General features: G+C 35.1%; 1 protein-coding gene across 1 annotated transcript; it reads right to left on the bottom strand.

The window, feature by feature from the left end:
• Positions 1–1,466: 1,466 nt before the first annotated feature.
• Positions 1,467–17,020, bottom strand: LOC127844492 (dynein axonemal assembly factor 6-like). Its single transcript, XM_052374762.1, has 7 exons — positions 16,947–17,020; positions 9,597–9,712; positions 8,740–8,821; positions 7,199–7,289; positions 5,192–5,288; positions 4,637–4,722; positions 1,467–3,319 (listed from the first exon to the last, which is right to left on the bottom strand). Exons 2-7 carry the CDS (start codon positions 9,684–9,686, stop codon positions 3,193–3,195), a joined length of 573 nt encoding a protein of 190 aa, XP_052230722.1. The 5' UTR covers positions 9,687–9,712; positions 16,947–17,020; the 3' UTR covers positions 1,467–3,192.
• Positions 17,021–22,873: the final 5,853 nt, after the last annotated feature.

Raw genomic sequence — 22,873 nt, 5'->3', positions numbered from 1 at the left:
GAGTTGGAAAGTCGCTTTAATATTATGTTATCAACAGATATAAAACGTACCGATAGTTTTCTAAAATTGATAATAACTGACTCAGGGAAGTTTTTGAAAATGATAATTCTGTTATCGTAATAACTTATAACGAACTGATAAGTCATGTAGCTGGGACAACATGTAGCAACAACGTTATCATTAAACCAAGCCTTTCATTTCGGAAAGTCAAGATAACCCACGTGGTTTTAATAAACATTGTGTAATTATAGTATTACAGCGATATGAGAGTCCTCCCGTAGTTTGTTTTACAGGACATGGAAAGTGCTAAAAAAAGAAACTAAAAGCATAAAGACACATGTATCTACATGTGAAAGTTACCGTTAGAGCGTCATGAAACATATAAAACTGCTCATTGGCTGTGACAATAGTTGAACAGAAGGATTTTAAAAAGTAATTTGATTAATAAATCTATATAAATCATGTGATCCCCGGTATGTGGCCAGTTTCGGGGCAATAACTTCATCATCAAAAACTTTAAAGGGGCCTTTTCACGTTTTGGTAAATTGACATAATAAAAAAAAGGTTTCAGATTCGCACATTTTCGTTGTAGTTATGATATTTGCGAGGAAACAGTAATACTGAACATTTACAATTCTCTAAAATATCCATTATATGCATCTTTTGACGATTCAAAAACCTGAAAATAATAAAGCGTTGCAACGCGAAACGGTTAAATTTGGAAATTCTGTTCTGGTCGTTATATTGTGTAATACTATAAGGATTGATTATATAAACTATAAAATACATCACTCATTGCATGAGCACGGATGGCCGAGTGGTCTATGCGATAGACTTTTACTCCAGGGGTCAGTGGTTCGAGCCCAGTTGAGGGATACTTTTTCTTTCTTTAATTGTATTCTTGTTGTTTTTTTACTCGAGCTTTTTAGATCCAATGTTTACATTTAAATATAAAGCATTTAATGAAAAACTTCAATGCATGCCAATGTCTGTGAAAATGCCCCTTTAAGATAATTTAATTATGTTTTAGTAAGTGTGCTTTATATGTGTACGTTGAGATTGAGACCACCGGGACGTGACCGAATTGTTACCTCGGGCACATAATCTAAAATATTACACATGTGAACAATGTGGTGTCAGAAAAAAGCGCTTATAGTGTACATAAAATATAATAATGTTTTAAAGTCTTACTAACATGAAAAGTGGGCATAACGCTTGTAATAGTAAGTAGGATGATAAAAATTGCACGTGCACGACTTCATATAATAGGACAAAATACCGGTACGTTTAAAATGTAACAGGATTAAATGTATAATGTCTGTGGACAGACGGACGTCCAGTATGATTGTAGTAAATTATATGTTTTTACCCCCGCCCTTCAATTATAATCCGTATAAAAATGCAGCAAGCACAAGAATATGCATTCAAGTAAAATGGATGATGATAGAAATAAAGTCGGATATAGAAAAAAAGAGTGTAAATATACAGCAACATGTTATGAACATATACATATATATGAAAATGATAAATTTATTTTATTGGAAAACATGTAGAATTTTTTTTTTTTTTTCTATACGTAATGAACACAATATAAGAACAAAAATATACAAGTCACATACATTGTTACATTTACTTACAAACAATTAAACAACTCACCAAAGATATTTGAGTTATTGAAGATAGCGTCATTAACAATTTACGCTTTCAACTATAAATACCCTCAGCTTACATAAGTAGAGTTGTATTGTCTGTTCAGTTAGTATTTTCGTCGTTTTTATGCGTATTTTAGTTATATCAAGGCGATTAGTTAACCAACTCGCACTTTTCTCGGGCTAGCTGGATTACCAGAAATAACTGCATATACTAGTGCCAATTACTGACGATATTTTGTATTATATTTCGTGAATTGAGACGATGTACTTTTGCATAAGTTTTAATAAACTGTCTGTTCTTCTCTGTAGTACAAGAATCAGAGGTAGTGGGAGAATGGCCGTAGAAAGACCGGTGATCGAAACAGGATTTGTTGACAAGCGCTTTACCAACTGAGCTAGTCGGCCCGACAGTACAGTGCAGATGATATTGTGTTAATTATATTAACATAGCACGGAGATAATTCACAATTTGGTCAGCCATTCTGCAAGTCAAGATTTGTTTACAAATATATATTGTAGAAAAATACGGTGTCGGTCGTCGATGTTTAAAAGGACTTGTTCACACATAGTCAAAATGACAATTTTTAGAAAAAATGGAAAAGATTCATAAAATAACGTATGCGTTATATTCAAACAGGCCAAATTACACTTCATTTTTTATTATTGATAATCAGAAACTAAAATATCGAGCGTTGGTAACACTTTTCATAGATAATTTTGCAGAAACGTGTGAAACATTCTAAGCATTTAACTTTCGTTCAAATTTACAAGTCTGCGTTGTTTAGCGTAGCTTGTAAGCTTTTGTATCGAGAGGTACCGGGTTCGAACCACGAGACAGGCTTTTATCACTGATTCTTAGCCTTGTTATTACACTTTTTAAAACAATTCAATTCCGGCAAGTGCAAGTGGATTGTTTTTTCAAGTCAAAATCGGTTTATAACAGCGATCTTAAAATTACTCTTGTTTGGACGTGACGTCAATGACACGTGGCGACCGATATTAACAAATATCTTCCAATGAACGTAATAAGAACTGGCTGATTTCACATAACGAGATGCACGAGTAAACAAAAATATTCTGGATACATTAATTCGTTTAACAATAGGTATGAATTTAAATCCGTTTATAAATATTAATTTGTGTTATTCAATACAAATATTTTTATGCAATACTACCAGCTTAGCAGCCATCTAAAATGTGGTCTCCTGAAAACAACGGTCATCTGTCTACAACAGTCACTTTGGTCATTTCCAATGGCTGACCTCTTTTCTTAGGTTTGACTATAATTTTAATTTTCTTTCTTTTAAACATTAATTGAACAGATTAGAAAAAAGAAGATTAAGATATATGCTTTGTTTGTAACCTGAAATCAAAATTGCTATCAAAAAATATTCAATTGTGATAACAAAGAAGAATTTAGGCATTTGTGTTTGCCTTGCTTTGTCCTTCTAATTCTCCATTTGAAGAACTCAAGTACCAAAAGGTGACACAAAATATCACTTGGCTGTGCCTCAAGACCTAGTTTCATCTCAAAAACGTATCAGAAGTTCATAAAGTCATATTCGCGTGTCATTTTCAAGGTCACACTCAATGTCTCTGACTTGCCGTCCCATTGCGCCTTGCCACTTTTGCTGTCCACTGGATGAGGTAAGTGGAGTCCAAGAAAACTGGATGATAATAATAACAATAATAACAAGAATCGCTCACCTGACTAACCAAATACAATCACAACCCAGTTTTCATCAAGATAAACATTCTGACCAAATTTCATAAAGATTGGATGAAAACTGTGACCTCTACTGTCTACACAAACAAATTGTTGACGGTTTTTCTATTATTTGACCTAGTGACCTAGTTTTTTAGCTCAGATGACCCAAATACAATCCCAACCCAGATGTCATCAAGATAAACATTCTGACCAATTTTCATAAAGATTGTATGAAAACTGCGACCTCTATTGTCTACACAAGGTTTTTCTATTATTTGACCTAGTTTTTGACTTAGTGACGTAGTTTTTGACCCCAGATGACCCAAATACAATCCCAACCCTCCCAGATTTCATCAAGATAAACATTCTGACCAAATTTCATAAAGATTGGATAAAAACTGCGACCTCTATCGTCTACACAAGGTTTTTCTATTATTTGACCTAGTTTTTGACCTAGTGACCTAGTTTTTGACCCCAGATGACCCAAATACAATCCCAACCCAGATTTCATCAAGATAAACATTCTAACCAAATTTCATAAAGATTGGATGAAAACTGTGACCTCTACTGTCTTCACAAACCAATTGTTGATGATTTTTCAATTATTTGACCTAGTGACCTAGTTTTTGCCCACAGATGACCCAAATACAATCCCAGTCCAGATTTCATCAAGATAAACATTCTGACCAAATTTCATAAACATTGGATGAAAACTGCGACCTCTACTGTCTACACAAACAAAATGTTGATGATTTTTCAATTATTTGACCTAGTGACCTAGTTTTTGACCACAGATGACCCAAATACAATCCCAACCCAGATTTTATCAAGATATACATTCTGACCAAATTTCATAAAGATTGGATTAAAACTGCGACTTCTACTGTCTACACAAACAAATTGTTGACAGACGGACGCACGCACACACGCACGCACACACAACGGACGCCGGACATCACACGGTCACATAAGCTCACCATGTTACTTCGTGACAGGTGAGCTAAAAATAATAATCATAATGATAATAAAAATATAATGCTACTGCTACTATTAATACTCTCACTACTACTGCTGTTTCATAATAGCATGCTAATATTGCTTTTATTTTACATGAAAACTATTTAATTGCACAATATTATCAGCTTTTTTACATGTTAAAAAAACGAAAATTGAAAATACTTTTGTTTATTTCATATACATAAAATAGAGAGTTTTTCTACTAAGAAATTCTTAAAATTTCATTTTAAAAATTTGCAAAATTATTTTAGCAACTTACTATTTTGGTGTTCTACAATCCAAAAATTTGGTTTTCACATCTAATGTAACATCAGCAAGCTTGGTATCTGGAAGTTTGACTTTCACCTGAAATTATACAGGCATAAAGTTGACATATAACATTATGTTTTCTGACTGAAGTTTTATTGCTTTGGCTGTATGTATTACATATAAAATACCTTCTGTAAGTTAGGAATTTGATACAATATACTGTATTTGTGACTTTTGCCACACAAGGGTATTGACAAAGGGCCAGCAGGGGTCACACCTGCCGCCCAAATAATTTGGCAAGAAATCACCCTGTTAAATTTCTGCAGCTCCTTCCATACAATTTAAAAAGTGAAGCTCCTGTATTGTTTAAGTCTGTTGTCCTTTTGTTGGTCGATGAAATGGTCAATCATCATGGTTGCCACTAATTGATAGCAATTAACAGGAGTGTCATAAATCATAGATAGATGGAAACAAATTATTAACTAACCATATAAATAACAACATGCATTCGGACTGTTTTCTTTAGTTTAATTTCAAATAAAGAAATAATTGCAGGGTAACATACCACCATTTCTTCGCACGAAGCTGTGGATGGTGTTTTGTTGCCCATCTGTAGAAACATATCTTCTGAAGTAACAGCCTGCTTGTAGACAATGTCATACCTTTACAAGAGTAACATATATATATCTTTAATTTAACTGACATTTGCATGATTAAAACCAATTTACCAGATGTATGTCTTAAACTAAAATAATTAATTCAGTTGAACATTGTTAATCTATAGTCCTTGTTATTTATAAGTATTTATTTGGTCATCATTTATTTCCTTATCAGTTTAACTCATAATTTTATATTAAATTTGAATTTGACTATTTTAAAATATTGCGATTTCCGATCCATAAATACTGCCTCTATCTGAAGCGTTTATACGTATATTAATAAACTTATATAAATTGATATCTGGTTATTTATAATCAGTAAGTTCAAAATATACTTTTGCATGTTTTATTACTAGCTTGGCAAGGCAAAGATCTAACAAGAGCACCGCCTTGCGGGTGCAGACCACTCATATATTTTTCATTTTATAGGTGAAGGGACCTATCTCAATACTTCAATCAAAAAAGATGGAGGGGTGGGGTGGAGAGGGGTTTATAGTGTGGGGGTGTGGTCATTTATAACATTAACTTCCAAAAATAAGAAATAAAATGAAAAAAAAAAAAAAAAAAAATTTTTTTGGGGGGGGGGATTCTTGTGTGGAATAGTTAGAAGGTCTTTCAAAAATAAAATAATAAATATAAATAATTTTTTTGTAACCATGTTTCAAAAAAAGATATTTTTTTTTTTGGGGGGGGGGAGGTATAGTGTGAGTGTGTTGTCATTTATAAGATGATTTATAAGATGATCTTTCAAAAATAAAAAAAATAAAAAAAACTTTTTTTTGGGGGGGGGGATTCGGCGGGGGGGGGGGCATGGGGAATGGTTTGGGTGGAGTCTATTGTGATAAGTCAAAGTATCAATCAAATCTGATCATAAATAACAAAGTCATGGCAATTTTAGCCAAATTTAATTATTTGACCTTGAGTCAATGTCATTCAAAGGTCAAGGTAAAATTCAACTTGCCAGGTTCAGTACCTTCATGATAGTGTGAAAGTATTTGAAGTTTGAAAGCAATAGCCTTGATACTTAAGAAGTAAAGTGGATGTAAAAACACAATTTAACCATATATTCAAAGTTACTAAGTCAAAAAAGGGCCATAATTCCGTCAAAATGACAACCAGAGTTATGCAACTTGTCCTTTACAGTCACCTTATGATAGTTAGTAAGTGTCCAAGTATGAAAGCAATAGCTATGATACTTTAGGAGTAAAGTGGACCAAAACACAAAACTTAACGACCTTTTCAATTTTCTAAGTATAAAGGGGCCATAATTCTGTCTAAATGCCAGTCAGAGTTACATAACTTTGCCTGCACAGTCCCCTTATGATAGTTAGTAAGTGTCCAAGTATGAAAGCAATAGCTTTGATACTTTAGGAATAAAGTGGACCTAAACACAAAACTTAACCAAATTTTCAATTTTCTAAGTATAAAAAGGGCACATAATTATGTCAAAATGCATGCCAGAGTTATCTAACTTTGCCTGCCTAGTCCCCTTATGATAGTAAGTAAGTGTACTAAGTTTGAATGCAATAGCTTTGATACTTTATGAGAAAAGTGGACCTAAACACAAAACTTAACCGGACGCCGACGCCAACGCAGACGCCAATGCAGACGCCGATGCCAAGGTGATGACAATAGCTCATAATTAAAAAAAAAAAAATAGATGAGCTAACAATACATTCTTGATAGATCTTTGGGCAAGGAATTATGCTAACCAGCATGCACAAAAATTATTGACCAATTTTTATGTTAAGTTTACACAAAAAAGTTGAACTTTTACAATTAAAGCATGACATCAACTTAAAAAAATATTTCCCCATTTTTTCAAACAATAAAAGTTCTCAATTTTTGGGCCACTTACAAACACAAGTACAAGCATGTGGTTGTTAGCTTGGCTCAATCTTACAACAACTTACTCAGGCTGAGGACGAGGGTCATATATGGACTCAAACTCTGCTCCTTCTTGCACCTCTTCTGCATCCCATATGTCTTTTGTGTCCTTCTTAGCTGAAATGCATAAAAAGATTGGACTACTGTAGAGATTATCTTTTTGTACATAATATCTAACTGCATGCATTTTTTTCGATGAATTACAGATATTTAACATTCATTACATTGTTAAAACAGAACAAGCGTTCCCTTAAATCAGACATTCCTACCAAAATTCATTCATTTGTAAAAAATGCATAAAAATGAAATTGAATGTTTTTACTTTAACTTTTTCTTTTCTTTCTCTGTTTTTGTTGTTGTTTATTTGAAGAGTTTGTGTTGATTAGTGCTTAATTACTTGTTGACAATAAGCTGTATATTCTTAAGTCACATATAAACTATCTGTTCTGTTCTGTTCTGTTGTCAAGTTATGAAGACAAGTGTACCCCTTATTTTTTTCAATTTAAAATCGCAATATTCATAAATTCTATGACAAGCAATTCTGTAATTACATGTATGTCATAAAGTAACTTTCTTCTAATGAAGATGTGCCAAAACTTTAAACTGTTTACCACTATGATACATATTTTGAGGCATTTGTAGTCTCTAAGTTAAATTTAATTAAATACCTTTCTTACTAAATTCAAGTTTTATAGGATTCATTTCCAACCCTTAGATATTGATTAGCAGTAAACAGCATAACACCTGAACAGACTGCGATTTACTCGCAGGCTGGTCTGGTTTTATGCTGTTTGCACATAGCCATTTTCACTTTGCCTCTGAGTGGGAAAGGGATAAACCCCATGGGAAGCCAAAAGGATGTTTGCTTGGGTTGTGCATTAGAATGTTTTGACAGATTTTAAATGACAGAAGACAGAGTAAATAATAACAGTTTATTGTATAACTCAGATCTTTCCCAATATGTTATTGGAGTTAAGTTATTTATACTTCAACTTGAAGAAAAATGTGTAAGATTGATACTAAACAAGAGATGTGTTTGTCAACACAATGCCCCCTACTGCGCTGCTTTGAAGCCATATATTTGACCTTTGACCTTGAAGGATGAGCTTGATCATAACCTTTCACCACTCAAAATGTGCAACTCCACGAGATACACATGCATGCCAAATATTAAGTTGCTATCTTCAATATTGCAAAAGTTATGTAAAAGTTTTCGGACGGACAGACTGACTGACTGACTGACTGACTGACTGACTGACTGACCAACTGACTGACGGACGGACGGATGGACAGACAGACAGACGGACTGACGGACAGTTCAAATACTATAAGACGTCCTTCGGGGGCATAAAAACATTGTTTGTTCTCACTTTTCACCACACTGTTAGTCCAATAATGCAGGTTGAGTGAGTGTTTTGTTGTTCATACTGTAGTGAGTTGCAAAGGGAGGGATAAGTTCACTTGACTCAAATTCAAGGGTTCTCTCATGTTTATGTTTCTTAATGTCTTTCATTCAAACCATTTAGTCATATACTACTTCAGAAGAAGCTATATTTTGAATGCACACCTGTATTGTTTTGACCCGATGAATTGTTCTTTTTAGCAGGCCCGATACTTCCAGGTGTCAGCTGTGCTATAGATGAAACGGGCTGCATAACAATAAAAGACATGTTTATAAACAATACAATGCACTCATTTAGTGGCTAACTATTTAATTGATTTATTTCAGAAAAAGTACTGAGATTTTACATGGATATTTAGGTAAAATAATGAGGAAAGTACAGATTTCGTTGGCTAAAATCACAATAAAATCTGATGTATTTGAATTGAAGGTTACCTAAATTTAATGTATATTTTTGTATTGTGCCACTATGCTGAAATATATCCATTATACCATGGAACACAACGCAAATATTAATTATATTTGTGTTCCCACTATGTATTTAGAATCATGCAATAATCACACTATTTTTAATACTGAATTCAGGGGAATTATGTATGAGTTTAAAGAGCTGGAACTTTTTGTAATATTTACACATAATTTTCTGTCAAACAATAAGCTGGACAATATGCCTAAATAAACTGTTTATATTTTCCCAATAATGACTTGCTCAAAGTAAGCTTACCAGTAATTTGGATCAAAATTGTCTTAATTTGAACATAATTGACAAAGTAAGACGCATTTTGGCACATGTTCCAGCTATTTTCATCAAAGCAATGTTAAAGGTTACATAATGTACTATTTATTAAAAAGATGTGATAAAATTTTTATAATATTATAAAAGTAAATTATACACATGTAATCATGCTTTTCAACAAAAATATTTTGTGTTAATATTCCCAATATGAAGGGCCCTGCAAGTTTACCCCAAGTGAAAGAACCCTGACAAAGGTCACATAGTTCAGTTATTATTCATTTATTACCTTGTCTTCATCACTATCTGATTCCTCATCTGGAGGTCTCATCATATCACATAATGAAGAAAGCATTGATGGTGCCATCATCCCATCCATTGTCTTCTGTTGTACGATTGTATTGTCTGAAATATATTTAAAAAAAACAACTTTAAATATAAAGCATGATGGGAAAAAATAGTGTACTTGGAATAATTGTTTAATGAAGCTCTGCAGTTCTTTACAGAATATATCATGGACAATGGGGGTTATTAGTCCAAAAGTTGTAGCTTGACTCCAACATTTTATGACAATCAAAAATGACTTATCTATAGCAATATGACTGTTCAGATAATCAGATAGACCAGTATTGATCTGTAAATTAACCCATTTGTTCCTAAATGGGACTTGCCCAATATGTGTAAAGAGTAGCTCCAGACACTGACAAGCCTGTGTCCGCTATAAAATATCACAAAGATGGGTCAGCAACAGATGCAGTCAAGAAAGGGGGGGGGGGGGTAGAATGTATGATGTATCTCCACCACCCAAACAGACAGTGGCAGGCAGAGGCAATACAAACAGGCCTCCACTTCACAAACTACTCAGGTAGAAGCCTTGACTAACAGATGCTTTGTCAGTCCTGAAAACAGCAGTAGTTAGTATACTGATATTATTAGGCAAACAATGCTGAGAGTAAAAAAAATACCAAAAGGAGAACATAGTCAGTCTAGAAGAATAAACACCATCATTAAGAGCCTGTTAAAAAATTAACATTTAATGGACACAAACAGGACAGCTACCATCATCCGTTACAACTAGAACAGATGATTATCATCTGAATACAAACAGGGCACAATAAACTAAACAATGACATGCCCATAAGATTCCACCTTATTCAGTCTTCTAGGAGTGGAGATTCTGCAAGGAATGTAAGGACCATAACCCCCTGAGAGAAAATGTATGGTTGGAACTTGTGAGTTTGCAGAAGAAGCTGTAAGGACAGGTGTAGGTCCTACATGAGAAAACCAATTTCATCCTTGCCTCCAAACTCAAAGGCAATCAAGAAGAAGATAGAGATTTTCAGTTTCTAATTATTTAAAGTACAGTCAAGTTACCATTGCCGGATCATTACCCATAGCGGATCACTTTGATGTTCAAGACTGCCTATCGCGATAAATAGTTGACATTTTATGAGGATATTTTGCACACAGCATCTTCAAGGCCTGTTCTTTAAAACGCATTGATTGAGTTGTAATCGGAGCTACTCTTTGTCAAACATTTCCGTATTTTTTGCTGACATGTATTTACGACTGTGTGTTCTTCTGTCTCGTTTCCAAATCGAGGTTGAACATTTTTCACAGCCACGTGCTATAACTCTATTGGAAAGTAAGAAGTTTACGCATTAATTTAAAGGGATCTTTTCACGCTTTGGTAAATTGACAAAATTGAAAAAAGTTGTTTCAGATTCGCAAATTTTTGTTTTGGTTATGATATTTGTGAGGAAACAGTAATACTGAACATTTACCATGCTCTAATATAGCCATTATATGCATCTTTTGACGATTTTAAAACCTAAAAATTATAAAGCGTTGCAACGCGAAACGATTGAATAATTTGGAGAGTTCTGTTTTTGTCGTTAAATTTTGTGAAACAACGAAGATTGCTTATATAACGTATAAAATACGTGAATAATGTGTACCCGGCGGAATAGCTCAGTAGGTTAAAGCGTTTTTACTTCAGGACTCTGACAGGACTCCAGGGTCACTGGTTCGAAACATGCTCCGGGCAATGTTCTTTTCCTTTTTTTTATTTTATTCTTGATTTTTTACTGGAGCTTTTACGATCCAATGTTTACATTTATCAATATAAAGCATTTAATGAATAAGTTAAAAAAAATGCCAAAATCTGTAAAAAGGCCCCTTTAAAGGCCATTTAGCAGTCTTTTTGCCTGCAAAAGTCCATTTCAGTTTTGATTGGAATTTTACATTTTGCAACACCTTAAATGAAATGAAGAATTAGGGAAATAACGGATCAAGCGTGATAATATGCGTATTGATAATATATATTATTAAAATATATGCAAACCTTGTTGATTCTTACAATAAATGATCTCAATCTTAATGTTTTATTAATGTTCCATGTTCAATATTGATGATAAGATATGATTCAAACAACTTACATGGTTTATAAGATGCCCTAATCTTTTCAATCTTTTTAGGAATTGTCAACAGATAATTCACACAAGAACACCATGCGTAAAGTGTAGATACAAGATCACATATAGGAAACAATTAATAACAAAAAAAATTAATATAATTTATAACTGGAAATGTAGCTTGGTCATTGTAAACAACACAGTTCGTGTTTCGACAGTTCAAATAGTGTGTTATGCCACCCTGAGTGTTTTTGATCACGTGATCTGTTATGGCTACAACTGATCCCTAAATGCATGAATTTTGCGGCATAAAAAAGGTATCACAAATACATTTTGCCTGCGTTTAAAAATAAGACTTTGTGCTGAATCAGTAAGCAAAGGTAATGTTTAATCAAACTGGTGTAAAAGAAGTCTCAAACAAGGGCTGTTTGTAAAATATGCATGCCCCCCATATGGGCTCTCCGTTGTAGTGACAGCCATTGTGTGAATATGTTTTTTGTCACTGTGACCTAGACCTTTGACCTAGTGACCTGAAAATCAATAGGGGTCATCTGCCAGTCATGATCAATGTACCATTGAAGTTTCATGATCCTAGCAATAAGCGTTTTTGAGTTATCATCCGGAAACCATTTTACTATTTCGGGTCACCATAACCTTGACCTTTGACCTAATGACCTTAAAATCAATAGGGGTCATCTGCGAGTCATGATCAATCTACCTATCAAGTTTCATGATCCTAGGAATAAGCGTTCTTCAGTTATCATCCGGAAACCATTTTACTATTTCGGGTTACCGTGAACTTGACCTTTGACCTAGTGACCTCATAATCGATAGGGGTCATCTGCGAGTCATGATCAATGTACCTATGAAGTTTCATGATCCTAGGCATAAGCGTTCTTGAGTTATCATCCAGAAACCATTTTACTATTTTGGGTCATCCTGACCTTGACCTTTGACCTAGTGACCTGAAAATCAATAGGGGTCATCTGCGAGTCATGATCAATGTACCTATGAAGTTTCATGATCCTAGGCATAAGCGTTCTTGAGTTATCATCCGGAAACCATTTTACTATTTTGGGTCACCGTGACCTTTGACCTAGTGACCTGAAAATCAATAGGGGTCATCTGCCAGCCATTATCAATCTACCTATTAAGTTTCATGATCCTAGGCATAAGCGTTCTTGAGTTATCATCCGGAAACCATTTTACTATTTCGGGTCACTGTGACCTTGACCTTTGACCTAGTGACCTGAAAATCACTAGGGGTCACCTGCGAGTCATGATCAATCTACCTATCAAGTTTCATGATCCTTGCCCCAAGCGTTCTTGAGTTATCATCCGGAAACCACCTGGTGGACGGACCGACCGACCAACAGACCGACATGTGCAAAGCAATATACCCCCTCTTCTTCGAAGGGGGGCATAAAAATGTATTGCATTTCACCAGAACATCTTTATTATGCTACTGATCCGGTAATGGTAACTTGACTGTATAGATCTCCTTTTATTGGTCATTTTTGACGATGCTGGAACAGCAGCGTCCAAGGTTTGATAACCAGTAAAAAAATTCTTCACAATGGCGACCTATGTAAAAGACCGAGCCAGTCCGATTGAGATAACTCGATTTTTCAGTTACTTCCCTTGGCATTTGCCACTGCCTAGGAGATTGCTCGTTGATTTTCATTGATAACATTCTCCTAGCAAAGTTGTCGTTCGTGTTGATAAAGGTTAATATTAATAGAACAGCATATCCTGGGGAAACAGATTCAATAAGTGTATCAGAACGTTAATTTCAAATTAGTAATTTTACATCCATTTTATTTTTATGGACCAATGAAACATCTTTATATTTTCTCTATTTTGTTTGATATTTGTTCTCGATTTAGTAAATAAATTGCGAATAAAAACATGTAAAATTAACTTTTACGTGATCACAAAACTAAAGAATGCGAACGATTTCTAACCCGCAAATTGTTAACGCTGCACTGCTATGATATATATAGATAAAACAGCATTTCTTTGCGTAATTGTCCGTCCCGCTAGCGCAGTGTTAAGGACGTTCGCTATTTCACCTTTACGACACTGGTTCGATTCCCGCTCCCGGTGCAATGTTATATTTTGTATGTTTTGTGGTCACCATTCCTGACAGTTGTTTTTTTTCCGGAAAATCTCATCCCCCCTGCAGCATTTGACCATATAAAAAATTAAAAAGTATTTCAGTACAAAACAACTCCGGGTCCCAACATTATGCAGCCTCAGCGCAGAGGTAACACATTACCTTGGAAAAACACAAATACACACACTGGGTGCAGCCTAGGTGCGTATAGACTCAAACAAGGCAACAAACTCAAGTGCGGGCATAATAATTTAAAATTTACATATTGAATACGATATTCTAACAGAAATTACACAACCACCTAAGTGTACATACCATGTTTAATATTTCGTTCGATTGTTAGATTTCAGCATATACATGTATAAGGTCATTTCGCTATTAGTTAACTTATACATATGTTCGTGGGCGAACTCGGATAGTCAAGTGCTCATACGATTGAGCTCATATGGTCGGGCTATGTGCTCATACCTACTTTCGAGAATCATCATGAATGTATTGCTATACTTAATGAACAAGAATGTGATCCGCCTCCCAGTTTCGCTCAATGGGTCAAGTTACCCACGAGTACTACTTCCCCGTACCCCTAAACTTTTTTTTCGTACCAAAAATGTTTTGTACGCAAAATTTTTTCGTACCAAATTTTTTTTCGTACCCAAAATTTTCGTACCCAATTTTTTTTATCGTACCCAAATGTTCGTATCAACATACACAATTGTGGTGATATAGATAAACTTTAATTGATGTTTTATATCCATCCTCTTCAAAAGCATCGTCACACCAGTACTGCCAGTACTTTGATTAAATGAGGTATGAGTTGTGACTGGTATTTGTTAACAATTTACTTATCTTCTTATTATTACAATTTATTTAATAATTTATATAAGTTGTTGATAAAGATGTAATTTTGGAATTATTCATATGACATTCGATTCATTAACATGGATGATTCTTCTTCTTTGTTGTGTTGCAATTATTTATTCATGGATATTGTTCATTTTTAATGACAGCTATATCCAAGAAAATGGCTGTGAAATTCTCGTGATTATTTAAGGTTCATGGGGGGGATAAATTTCATTAAAACTTCTATTTGGTTTTTCTTCATCGAATTTGGTACAATATGGTCAAACTATATATCATTTTAAAGCTAAAGACGGATAGAATAACATAAACACATTTTTGACATTCAATATGTATGTGCTTTATTCATATTTTGGTTTAAAACCAATACATTTTTACACTAATTTACAAAATCTCAATCTAAAGTTAGGAAGGATATGCACTACCTTAAGTTGAATAAATACAAAGCTATATACATATACAAGGTCAAGTTAGCAACATTTCACAGAAAATAATTGTCATAAAACAACAAATGAGTTTTTATTCAACTGCCTTTTTTGGATAAATATCCTAAACAAAGTTCTTAAAATAACTAAAACGTAACTACTTTTTAAAAATCCAGGTACGGTGGAAAATAAGAGTCACAATTATATTTCAAAGGCTTAACAATTTTGTTATTTACCTCTCAACCAAATTGCAAATTTTACACCATCTCAAATTGAAATACATTGCAGACGACATATAAAATTGTAAAAGAATAAAGAAATTGGCAAAACTATTGATTTTATAGTTCGATTCCTTCTACCCATTTTAAAAGCGTGGCCATCGCTGTGATCCGTAGAAAAACGTGAAAAACAAATCGGTCGAAACCACGTGCAGTGGTGAGAAAACCGGGTATGTGTATACACATACCTAAGAAAACACATGTACTTATTTTGACAATTGTGTTGTACTAGTAAAACAACTATTAACATTAATCAGCAAGAGATCGCACTAAATAACAGAAATGACCACGCAGAGATATCATCACTTACCCTATTGCAAATATTTCCCAGCTGAAAATTGTCCCCCACACGTCTTTTTTAGTTTATTTGTTTTGTTTTTCTGTAGCCGAAGTGCATCTTACAGAATATCCATTCCAACTTCCGTTGTTTTCACTTTCGTTATTAAAAACTCCGTTTAAAAGAATTATTTCTACTTTTAGATTGTTAAAGCGATGTATTATTATATATTATTGATAGAATTGTATACCGTGATGAATTGAACGGAGTTATGTATCGATCTTTCTGTCAGTCTGTAAGCGTACTATTTTATGCGCAATAATATAAGTACAGTGATTCGACAACGATTGTAAACATTGGTGAAATGCTTCTTACATAGTTATTCTTTTGAGTGTTTATGAGGTCTGATCGTGCAGTTTGCAAACATCAAAGGAAAGATTACAATCCAATGCATTTTTCATCGTCAACCGTTTGGAATGTCAATTAAGCGATGAGTGAGTTAATAGCATGTTTCTTTCTATTTTATTAATTTAAAAATGGCTGCCCCCATGGTGATGAAATGACATGTGTTCGAGTTTTGATATTTTTAGATATGTAAACTTTTTTTACTATTTAAGCGTAACTTGCCCTCGTCAATTTCGATATTATTCACTAGTTATATAATTTTCCGCCGAAATACGTGGAATAAACATGATTCAGATTTTTGAAAATAATGTATATTTTAGTGTTAAAATCGCTTTGTAGTTTGATTGATTTTGTGGATGTTATGATACGTTGATGTACAAAATTGGTAGCAGTTTGAAGGAAAAACATCCTTTCAAGCATATATGTATACATTTTCAATGTGGCACTCTTCCTTTAGTCAAATTTGAGTTCAATGCTAGGGGTCCCACATTTTTCAAAATGAAGCCTCTACATGAACCTTAAGATTTGACTATTACAACTTTATACAATTATTAAAAAGGTCACAACCTTATCTTTCTGCATGCTGAATAAAGCCTTAAAGGATTTAGTCAATATAAATTGCCGCTATAGAGTCTTTTAATGATTTTAGCTTTGGCAGACTCTTGGCATTTATTCTAAACGCGAATTATTTCAGCTATAAAGGATTATTCATGAAAACATACCCCACCCACCCAAAGTACATTGTTGTCAATGTAAACAATCGTGTTTGCCGGATCATGAATAAAAAGCACACAGCTTAGAATTATAAAATTAAAAGAATACAATCAAATATAGAGATTTAACATTGAGAAACCGATTGAACTTACACTTTTCCTATATAAAACACAACAATGAGGGATCTGTCAAAACAAGTTTTAGTTTGTGCACAGTTATCTCCCCTGATCATTCAATTCAATCACAACGGTCTAGAAAAATGACTCCAGTCTCACTGTTTTCACTCTTCAGAAAATACATATTTATCTTATACAAGAGCTTACAAGAAACAATAAACAAAGTTTGTTTCTTCTTCAACAAAGGTTTAATCATAACACTTGTCCATTTGCCATGGAAGATCAGATAGCAACGATATATACAACTATACACTTATCCTCCTCCAGCACATCTAAGACGAATACCTCATCCCTCTACTGCGTTTCAGACAACAGGAATCTTCGTTTCATGAATGTAAATTGCAGAAGCCTTGGCGGCGGAAAGAGCTCTGATCTACAGGCAGCCTTACAATACATCAAACCCGACATAGTGTTCGAGACCGAATCCTGGCTCAAGGGGATCAATCCTGGTAAACCACCTTCCTCAGACGCCATCCAATCAAGTGAAGTCTTCCCAAGCTATTACAAATCATTCAGAAATGACAGAGGCACACTGGAGGGGGGGGGGGCGTGGGGGAGTATATGTATTAGTCTAGGAGGACCTCATCGCTAAGGAGAAAGCCGAGTTCGTGACAAACTGTGAAGTTGAATGGGTACAGATCAAAATGGAAGGCAAGAAAGACCTCCTTTTATCTTTTTTCTATATGACACATAGAAACATGTTTGACATACAGAAACTTCACAAATCACTTGAACTGGCTACACTCAACCATAACCGTCAAATGATCCTCGCGGGGGATTTCAATTGCCCTGACATCGACTGGGAGAACCTAGCTGTGAGGAACAATGCCCAAGACAAAGATGTCCAACAAGCTCTCCTAGACTTATCGGCTGACTTCAATCTTACTCAAGTCCACGACAAACCCACCAGGGAGAATACCCTTCTAGATCTTATTTTTACCACAAACACTTCTCTCATCAAATCCACATCAAACGCTCCTGGGATTTCAGACCATGATATAGTCGTTGCAGACTCAGACACTAAACCATTCTACACAAAGAGGTCGCCCAGACGTTGTTACCTGTTTTCTTAAGCCAACTGGGATCTCTTAAAGGTGAAAGCCAACTAAATATCAGGAACCATAACCAGCATGTTCAACAACAACTCTTAAGTCCATGAACTTTGGGATATTTTTAAATCGGATCTTAATTACTTCTGCCATCAACGCAAACATCCCTTCAAAAATGAAAACAACTAAAAACTCAACTCCATGGATCACAAGGAAAGTAAATCAGTAATAAAGAAGAAATCATGCCTTTATAAAAAAAAGCTAGAACCTCAAAAAATTGGACAAACTACAGAAAAGAATCCGCCAGGCAGAATGGGAGCATGTTAACAGAATAAACAATGAAGATCTTCACACCAACAATACAAAGCCATTCTGGTCATATGTCAAATTAAAGAAACATGATAACATCGGTATTGCACCTCTACGCTCCAATGGTCACTTAGTCACCGACTCTAAAATCAGAGCTGAAACCTTACTAAACCAATTTAAATCAGTTTTCACCAAGGATGATGGCTCACAACAGAAACCACTACTCTCAGGCTATGTTACTGAAAACATCCCTACACTTTTGATCGGTCAAGAAGGCGTACACAAACTACTAAAAAATCTTAAGGTCAACAAAGCCGTAGGCCCTGACGATGTACCCAACAAAGTCCTCCAGACCTGTCCGATGGAGCTAGCCCCAGCTATAACCGCTATCTTCCAGCAATCAATCAACACTGGAAAACTGCCGAAAGATTGGAGAGATGCCAACATAGCACCAGTTTACCAGAAGGGTGACTGTCACGCGACTGAAAATTACCGCCCTGTATCCCTTACCAGAGTCATCTCCAAACTTCTCGAACATATCATCTGCCATAACATTCTAAACCACCTTGACAAACACAGAGTTCTCACCTCCTTAAATCACGGCTTTCGCTCTGGATTCTCCAGCGAAAATCAACTAGTTGTAACAATCCACGATCTACTTAACTTCTATTACCAAAATAAACAAGTCGATACCATCATCCTGGACTTCAGTAAGGCCTTCGACACGGTCCCACACCAACGCCTGCTACTGAAACTTGAGAACAATGGAATCCGAGGTAACCTCCTGTCCTGGATCTCGAACTTCCTCACCCGCCGTGAAATGTGTGTGGTCGTTGACGGGGAGAAATCACACCAAGTTCCAGTGGGATCCGGTGTTCCTCAAGGGACAGTGCTAGGACCGTTGCTATTTTTGTGTCATATAAACGACCTGCCTGAAAGGGTGAAGTCGCAGATTCGACTTTTCGCAGATGACTGTCTCCTCTACAGACCTATAAACACATTTAAAGATCATGAAATTCTGCAAAATGACATAGATTATCTTCACAAATGGGCAAACGAATGGGGGATGGAATTTAACGGAAAGAAATGTTACCTTCTAAGCTCAAAGCGCAATTCTAGCTACTTCTACAATATTAACAAGAAAATCCCTACCTTGGAATCACCTTATCTGAAGACATGGAATGGAAAACTTATATCACCAACATAACAAAGCGAGCTAACTCCAGCCTTGGATTCCTAAGAAGAAATCTCAGTCACTGCCCTTTAGAATGCAGCAAAAATGCCTTCCGCTCCAAACTAGAATATGCCAGTGTTGTTTGGGACCCATTCCACCAAACAGACATTGACCGCCTAGAGGGTGTCCATCGATCAGCTGCAAGGTTCATCACCAGAGACTACCGCTCCAGACAGCCTGGCTGCGTCACTGAAATGCTCCGCAAGTTGGAACTCCCACCACTCCAAGACAGACGGCGCGCCCAAAGGTTGACGCTAGTGTACAAGGTGGTGGAAGGGCATGTACCAGCTATTTCCATTGAACGCTACCTTAAGCCACTAAGGCCTAAACGTACCATAAGGGCTAAACAAAACGAGTACTATATCCATCATAACATAGTGTAACCTTGTTTCTTGTGAACAATAACTCCAAGTGCTTTTAAACTATCCCAGCAAAAACTGTCCTCTTTAAAAATTCATTCTTTGTCAAAACTGAGATATATTGGAATAAACTAAGTAATGACATTGTGCACTCTTCAACAATTGACATTTTCAAAGACAGTGTATTAAAACAGCAATAGTGTAACTATCGCGCACTCCTACACCGTCGAGTAAAAACCAGAATTGGTTTCTTCGACGTAACCATCCAGATCCAGATCCAGATATCTATACTGTTTATTTTTAAACTGGGGTAAACTATGATAGATGTTCTTTAAGTTTCAAAGTTGGAATCGCATCAACCTAACATATTGCACGTTTGGACGCATTACAGGTAAAATCATATCACTTTGGAAAAGTGGTGTGAAGTGGATTCCTATTCACATAGTGTTTTAAGCAGAACTGATTACTAGGGCATGTTGTTTCGATGTGAAATGTGTCTAGGTCATTTCTTATTTTAATAAGCATCTGCAAAGTATCTCATTAAGTCATGAGCCAATGATACTTGTATGCAATTGGAGTGGGTGTAACATAGATCTATCTAATAAATCCGATGTTTAATCGTATGACTGTCTTTTATTTTTGTCGTCAGAAGCATAACTGAAAGGTGATTTATTAAGCTCGTGAAAGTTGATTATTGTGCTACTTTTTGCGATAATCTTAGTACAAACTAGTTTGCCCTTTTGAAAAGAAACAATAACTTTATATAAGTAAAAAATCTGTGGAGTATCTGCTGTAACATTTTTTATTTAATTACTTGTTTTAACAATAAATTTAGAGCTAGCCTTTTTTTATTAAAAATATATTAGTGCCCCATCCATCCGTTCTTCATGTGTGTTTCCATTCTTTGATTTCAGTTGTACATCTAATTATGTTTCTAAATATCATTGTTTACTATAAGTTGATTGCCTTTGTTTAAAAATAATGCTTTAATTTTCAATGTCTGATCATAAGGCAGGTAGCCATATGGAAAACTGTATATAGGTTTATAATGGCTCATGTTAATACGTCACGTGCAATGAATCCCATGCAGGTTACAATTATTATTTTAAACTGGCCAACTTACCGATTTCAGCTTTAGAAAACTGTCAACATAAATTAAAATCAGATTTGAGACTTATGTTTAAAGATTATAAATCTAATTTTTATAATGTATTTGCATACATTGTGGCACTGTTACGACTAAGTACTTGCAGTAAAATAATTGACCCTATCTAGCTCTATCGTGTCTCATCTTGATTAAAATAATGTTTTACATGACCTCCAAAGCGGGTTTAGACCTTCCCGTTCTTGCGTAACACCACTGATTTAGCATTTTTCCAAAATCTAACCCAATCAAATAATCAAGGTATACAAACTGACATCATCATTATGGATTTTTCTAGATAATTCGATAAAAAAAACACCAGCACCTCTTATACAAACTTAAATACTATGTAATAAATTAAAATGCTTTCTTCTGGATATCCGACTTCCTAACAAATAGAACGCATACTTATGATCTGGAGGGACCATGTCAGACAATGTGCCTGTAACCTCCGGAGTCCCACGTGGGCACTGTCTTGTGGCCTATCTTATTTCTTATCTACATACCGGCAAATGACTTTGCTGATTATATCAAACATAGCACTCTTACACTTTTTGCAGATGATACCATCATCTACAAAAATATCAACAACCTCTCCGCCGCCCATAAGCTCGAGCAAGATATTGAAGCTGCTGGTCGATGGAAGTAGATAGTTAATGCAATTCCTTCCTGAAAAAGCAAAATTCACAGCATTAATCAGAACAAGATACACATGCATGCCAAATATCAAGTTGCTATCTTTAATATTGCAAAAGTTATGGTCAATGCTAAAGTGTTCGGACGGACGACTGACAGACAGACAGACGGACTGACAGTTCAACTGCTATATGCCACCCTACTGTGGAGGGGGGGGGGTCTGTAGACAGTAAAAATGACCAAGTCAGGCATCGCTGAAAACCAAGGACTGTGGTTTATCAAAGAGATCATAGCCACAGTACATCATGTATCTATGGACATAAGTCCACAGGTAAGTAACGAAACATACCATTCACAAATTAGTACGGGAAAGAAATGATAGTTACATCATTTGAAAAAAAAAGACTAATCAATCATTTAAGTTATAAATAAACAAAATACAAAATTTGTACAGTAACTGTGAAAAGAACTTAAATTCTTAGTAAGGAAATATATGATCTGAAATTATATAAATTACTTTCCTTGAAAATAATTGTCTCTAACAAATCTCTATTTTTAGTAGCAAATAATTTTAAGCCACTACCGTGACTGTAGATTCAAAGGTAACCTTAAAGTACCTAAGATACTTGTATGCCCAAAATTATCATTGTGTGCTTGGCTTGACCATAAAATGTCATTTTGATTATGCTTCAGTTGTATGGTTTCATATTATTATATATAATAATTATCTCCCTTTAAAGCTTATAACTTCCCTTGGATTTGTATTTTCGACCTTAGACCTTGAAGGATGACCTTGACCTTGACCTTTTACCACGATGTGTTTGTCAGAAACACAATGCCCCCTATTGCGCCGCTTAGATTTATAAAAAAAAAATGGCAGGTCAGATAATTATCTCCATTAAAAGCTTATTACTTCCCTTGGATTTGTATTTTCGACCCTAGACCTTAAAGGATGATCTTGACCTTGAAATTTTACTACTCAAAATGTGCACCTTCATGAGATACACATGCATGCCAAATATCAAGTTGTTATCTTCAATATTGCAAAAGTTATGGCCAATGTTAAAGTTTTCGGACAGACGGACTGACTGACGGACAGTTCTGCTATATGCCACCCTACCGGGGCTTAAAAATAATCCTATCATCTTCTCATGCAAACTACATGTGTGGGA

This window comes from Dreissena polymorpha, chromosome 9 (assembly GCF_020536995.1).
Source record: "Dreissena polymorpha isolate Duluth1 chromosome 9, UMN_Dpol_1.0, whole genome shotgun sequence".
NCBI classification, from domain to species: Eukaryota; Metazoa; Mollusca; class Bivalvia; order Myida; family Dreissenidae; genus Dreissena; species Dreissena polymorpha.
This window is presented reverse-complemented; position numbering and strand designations above follow the sequence as displayed.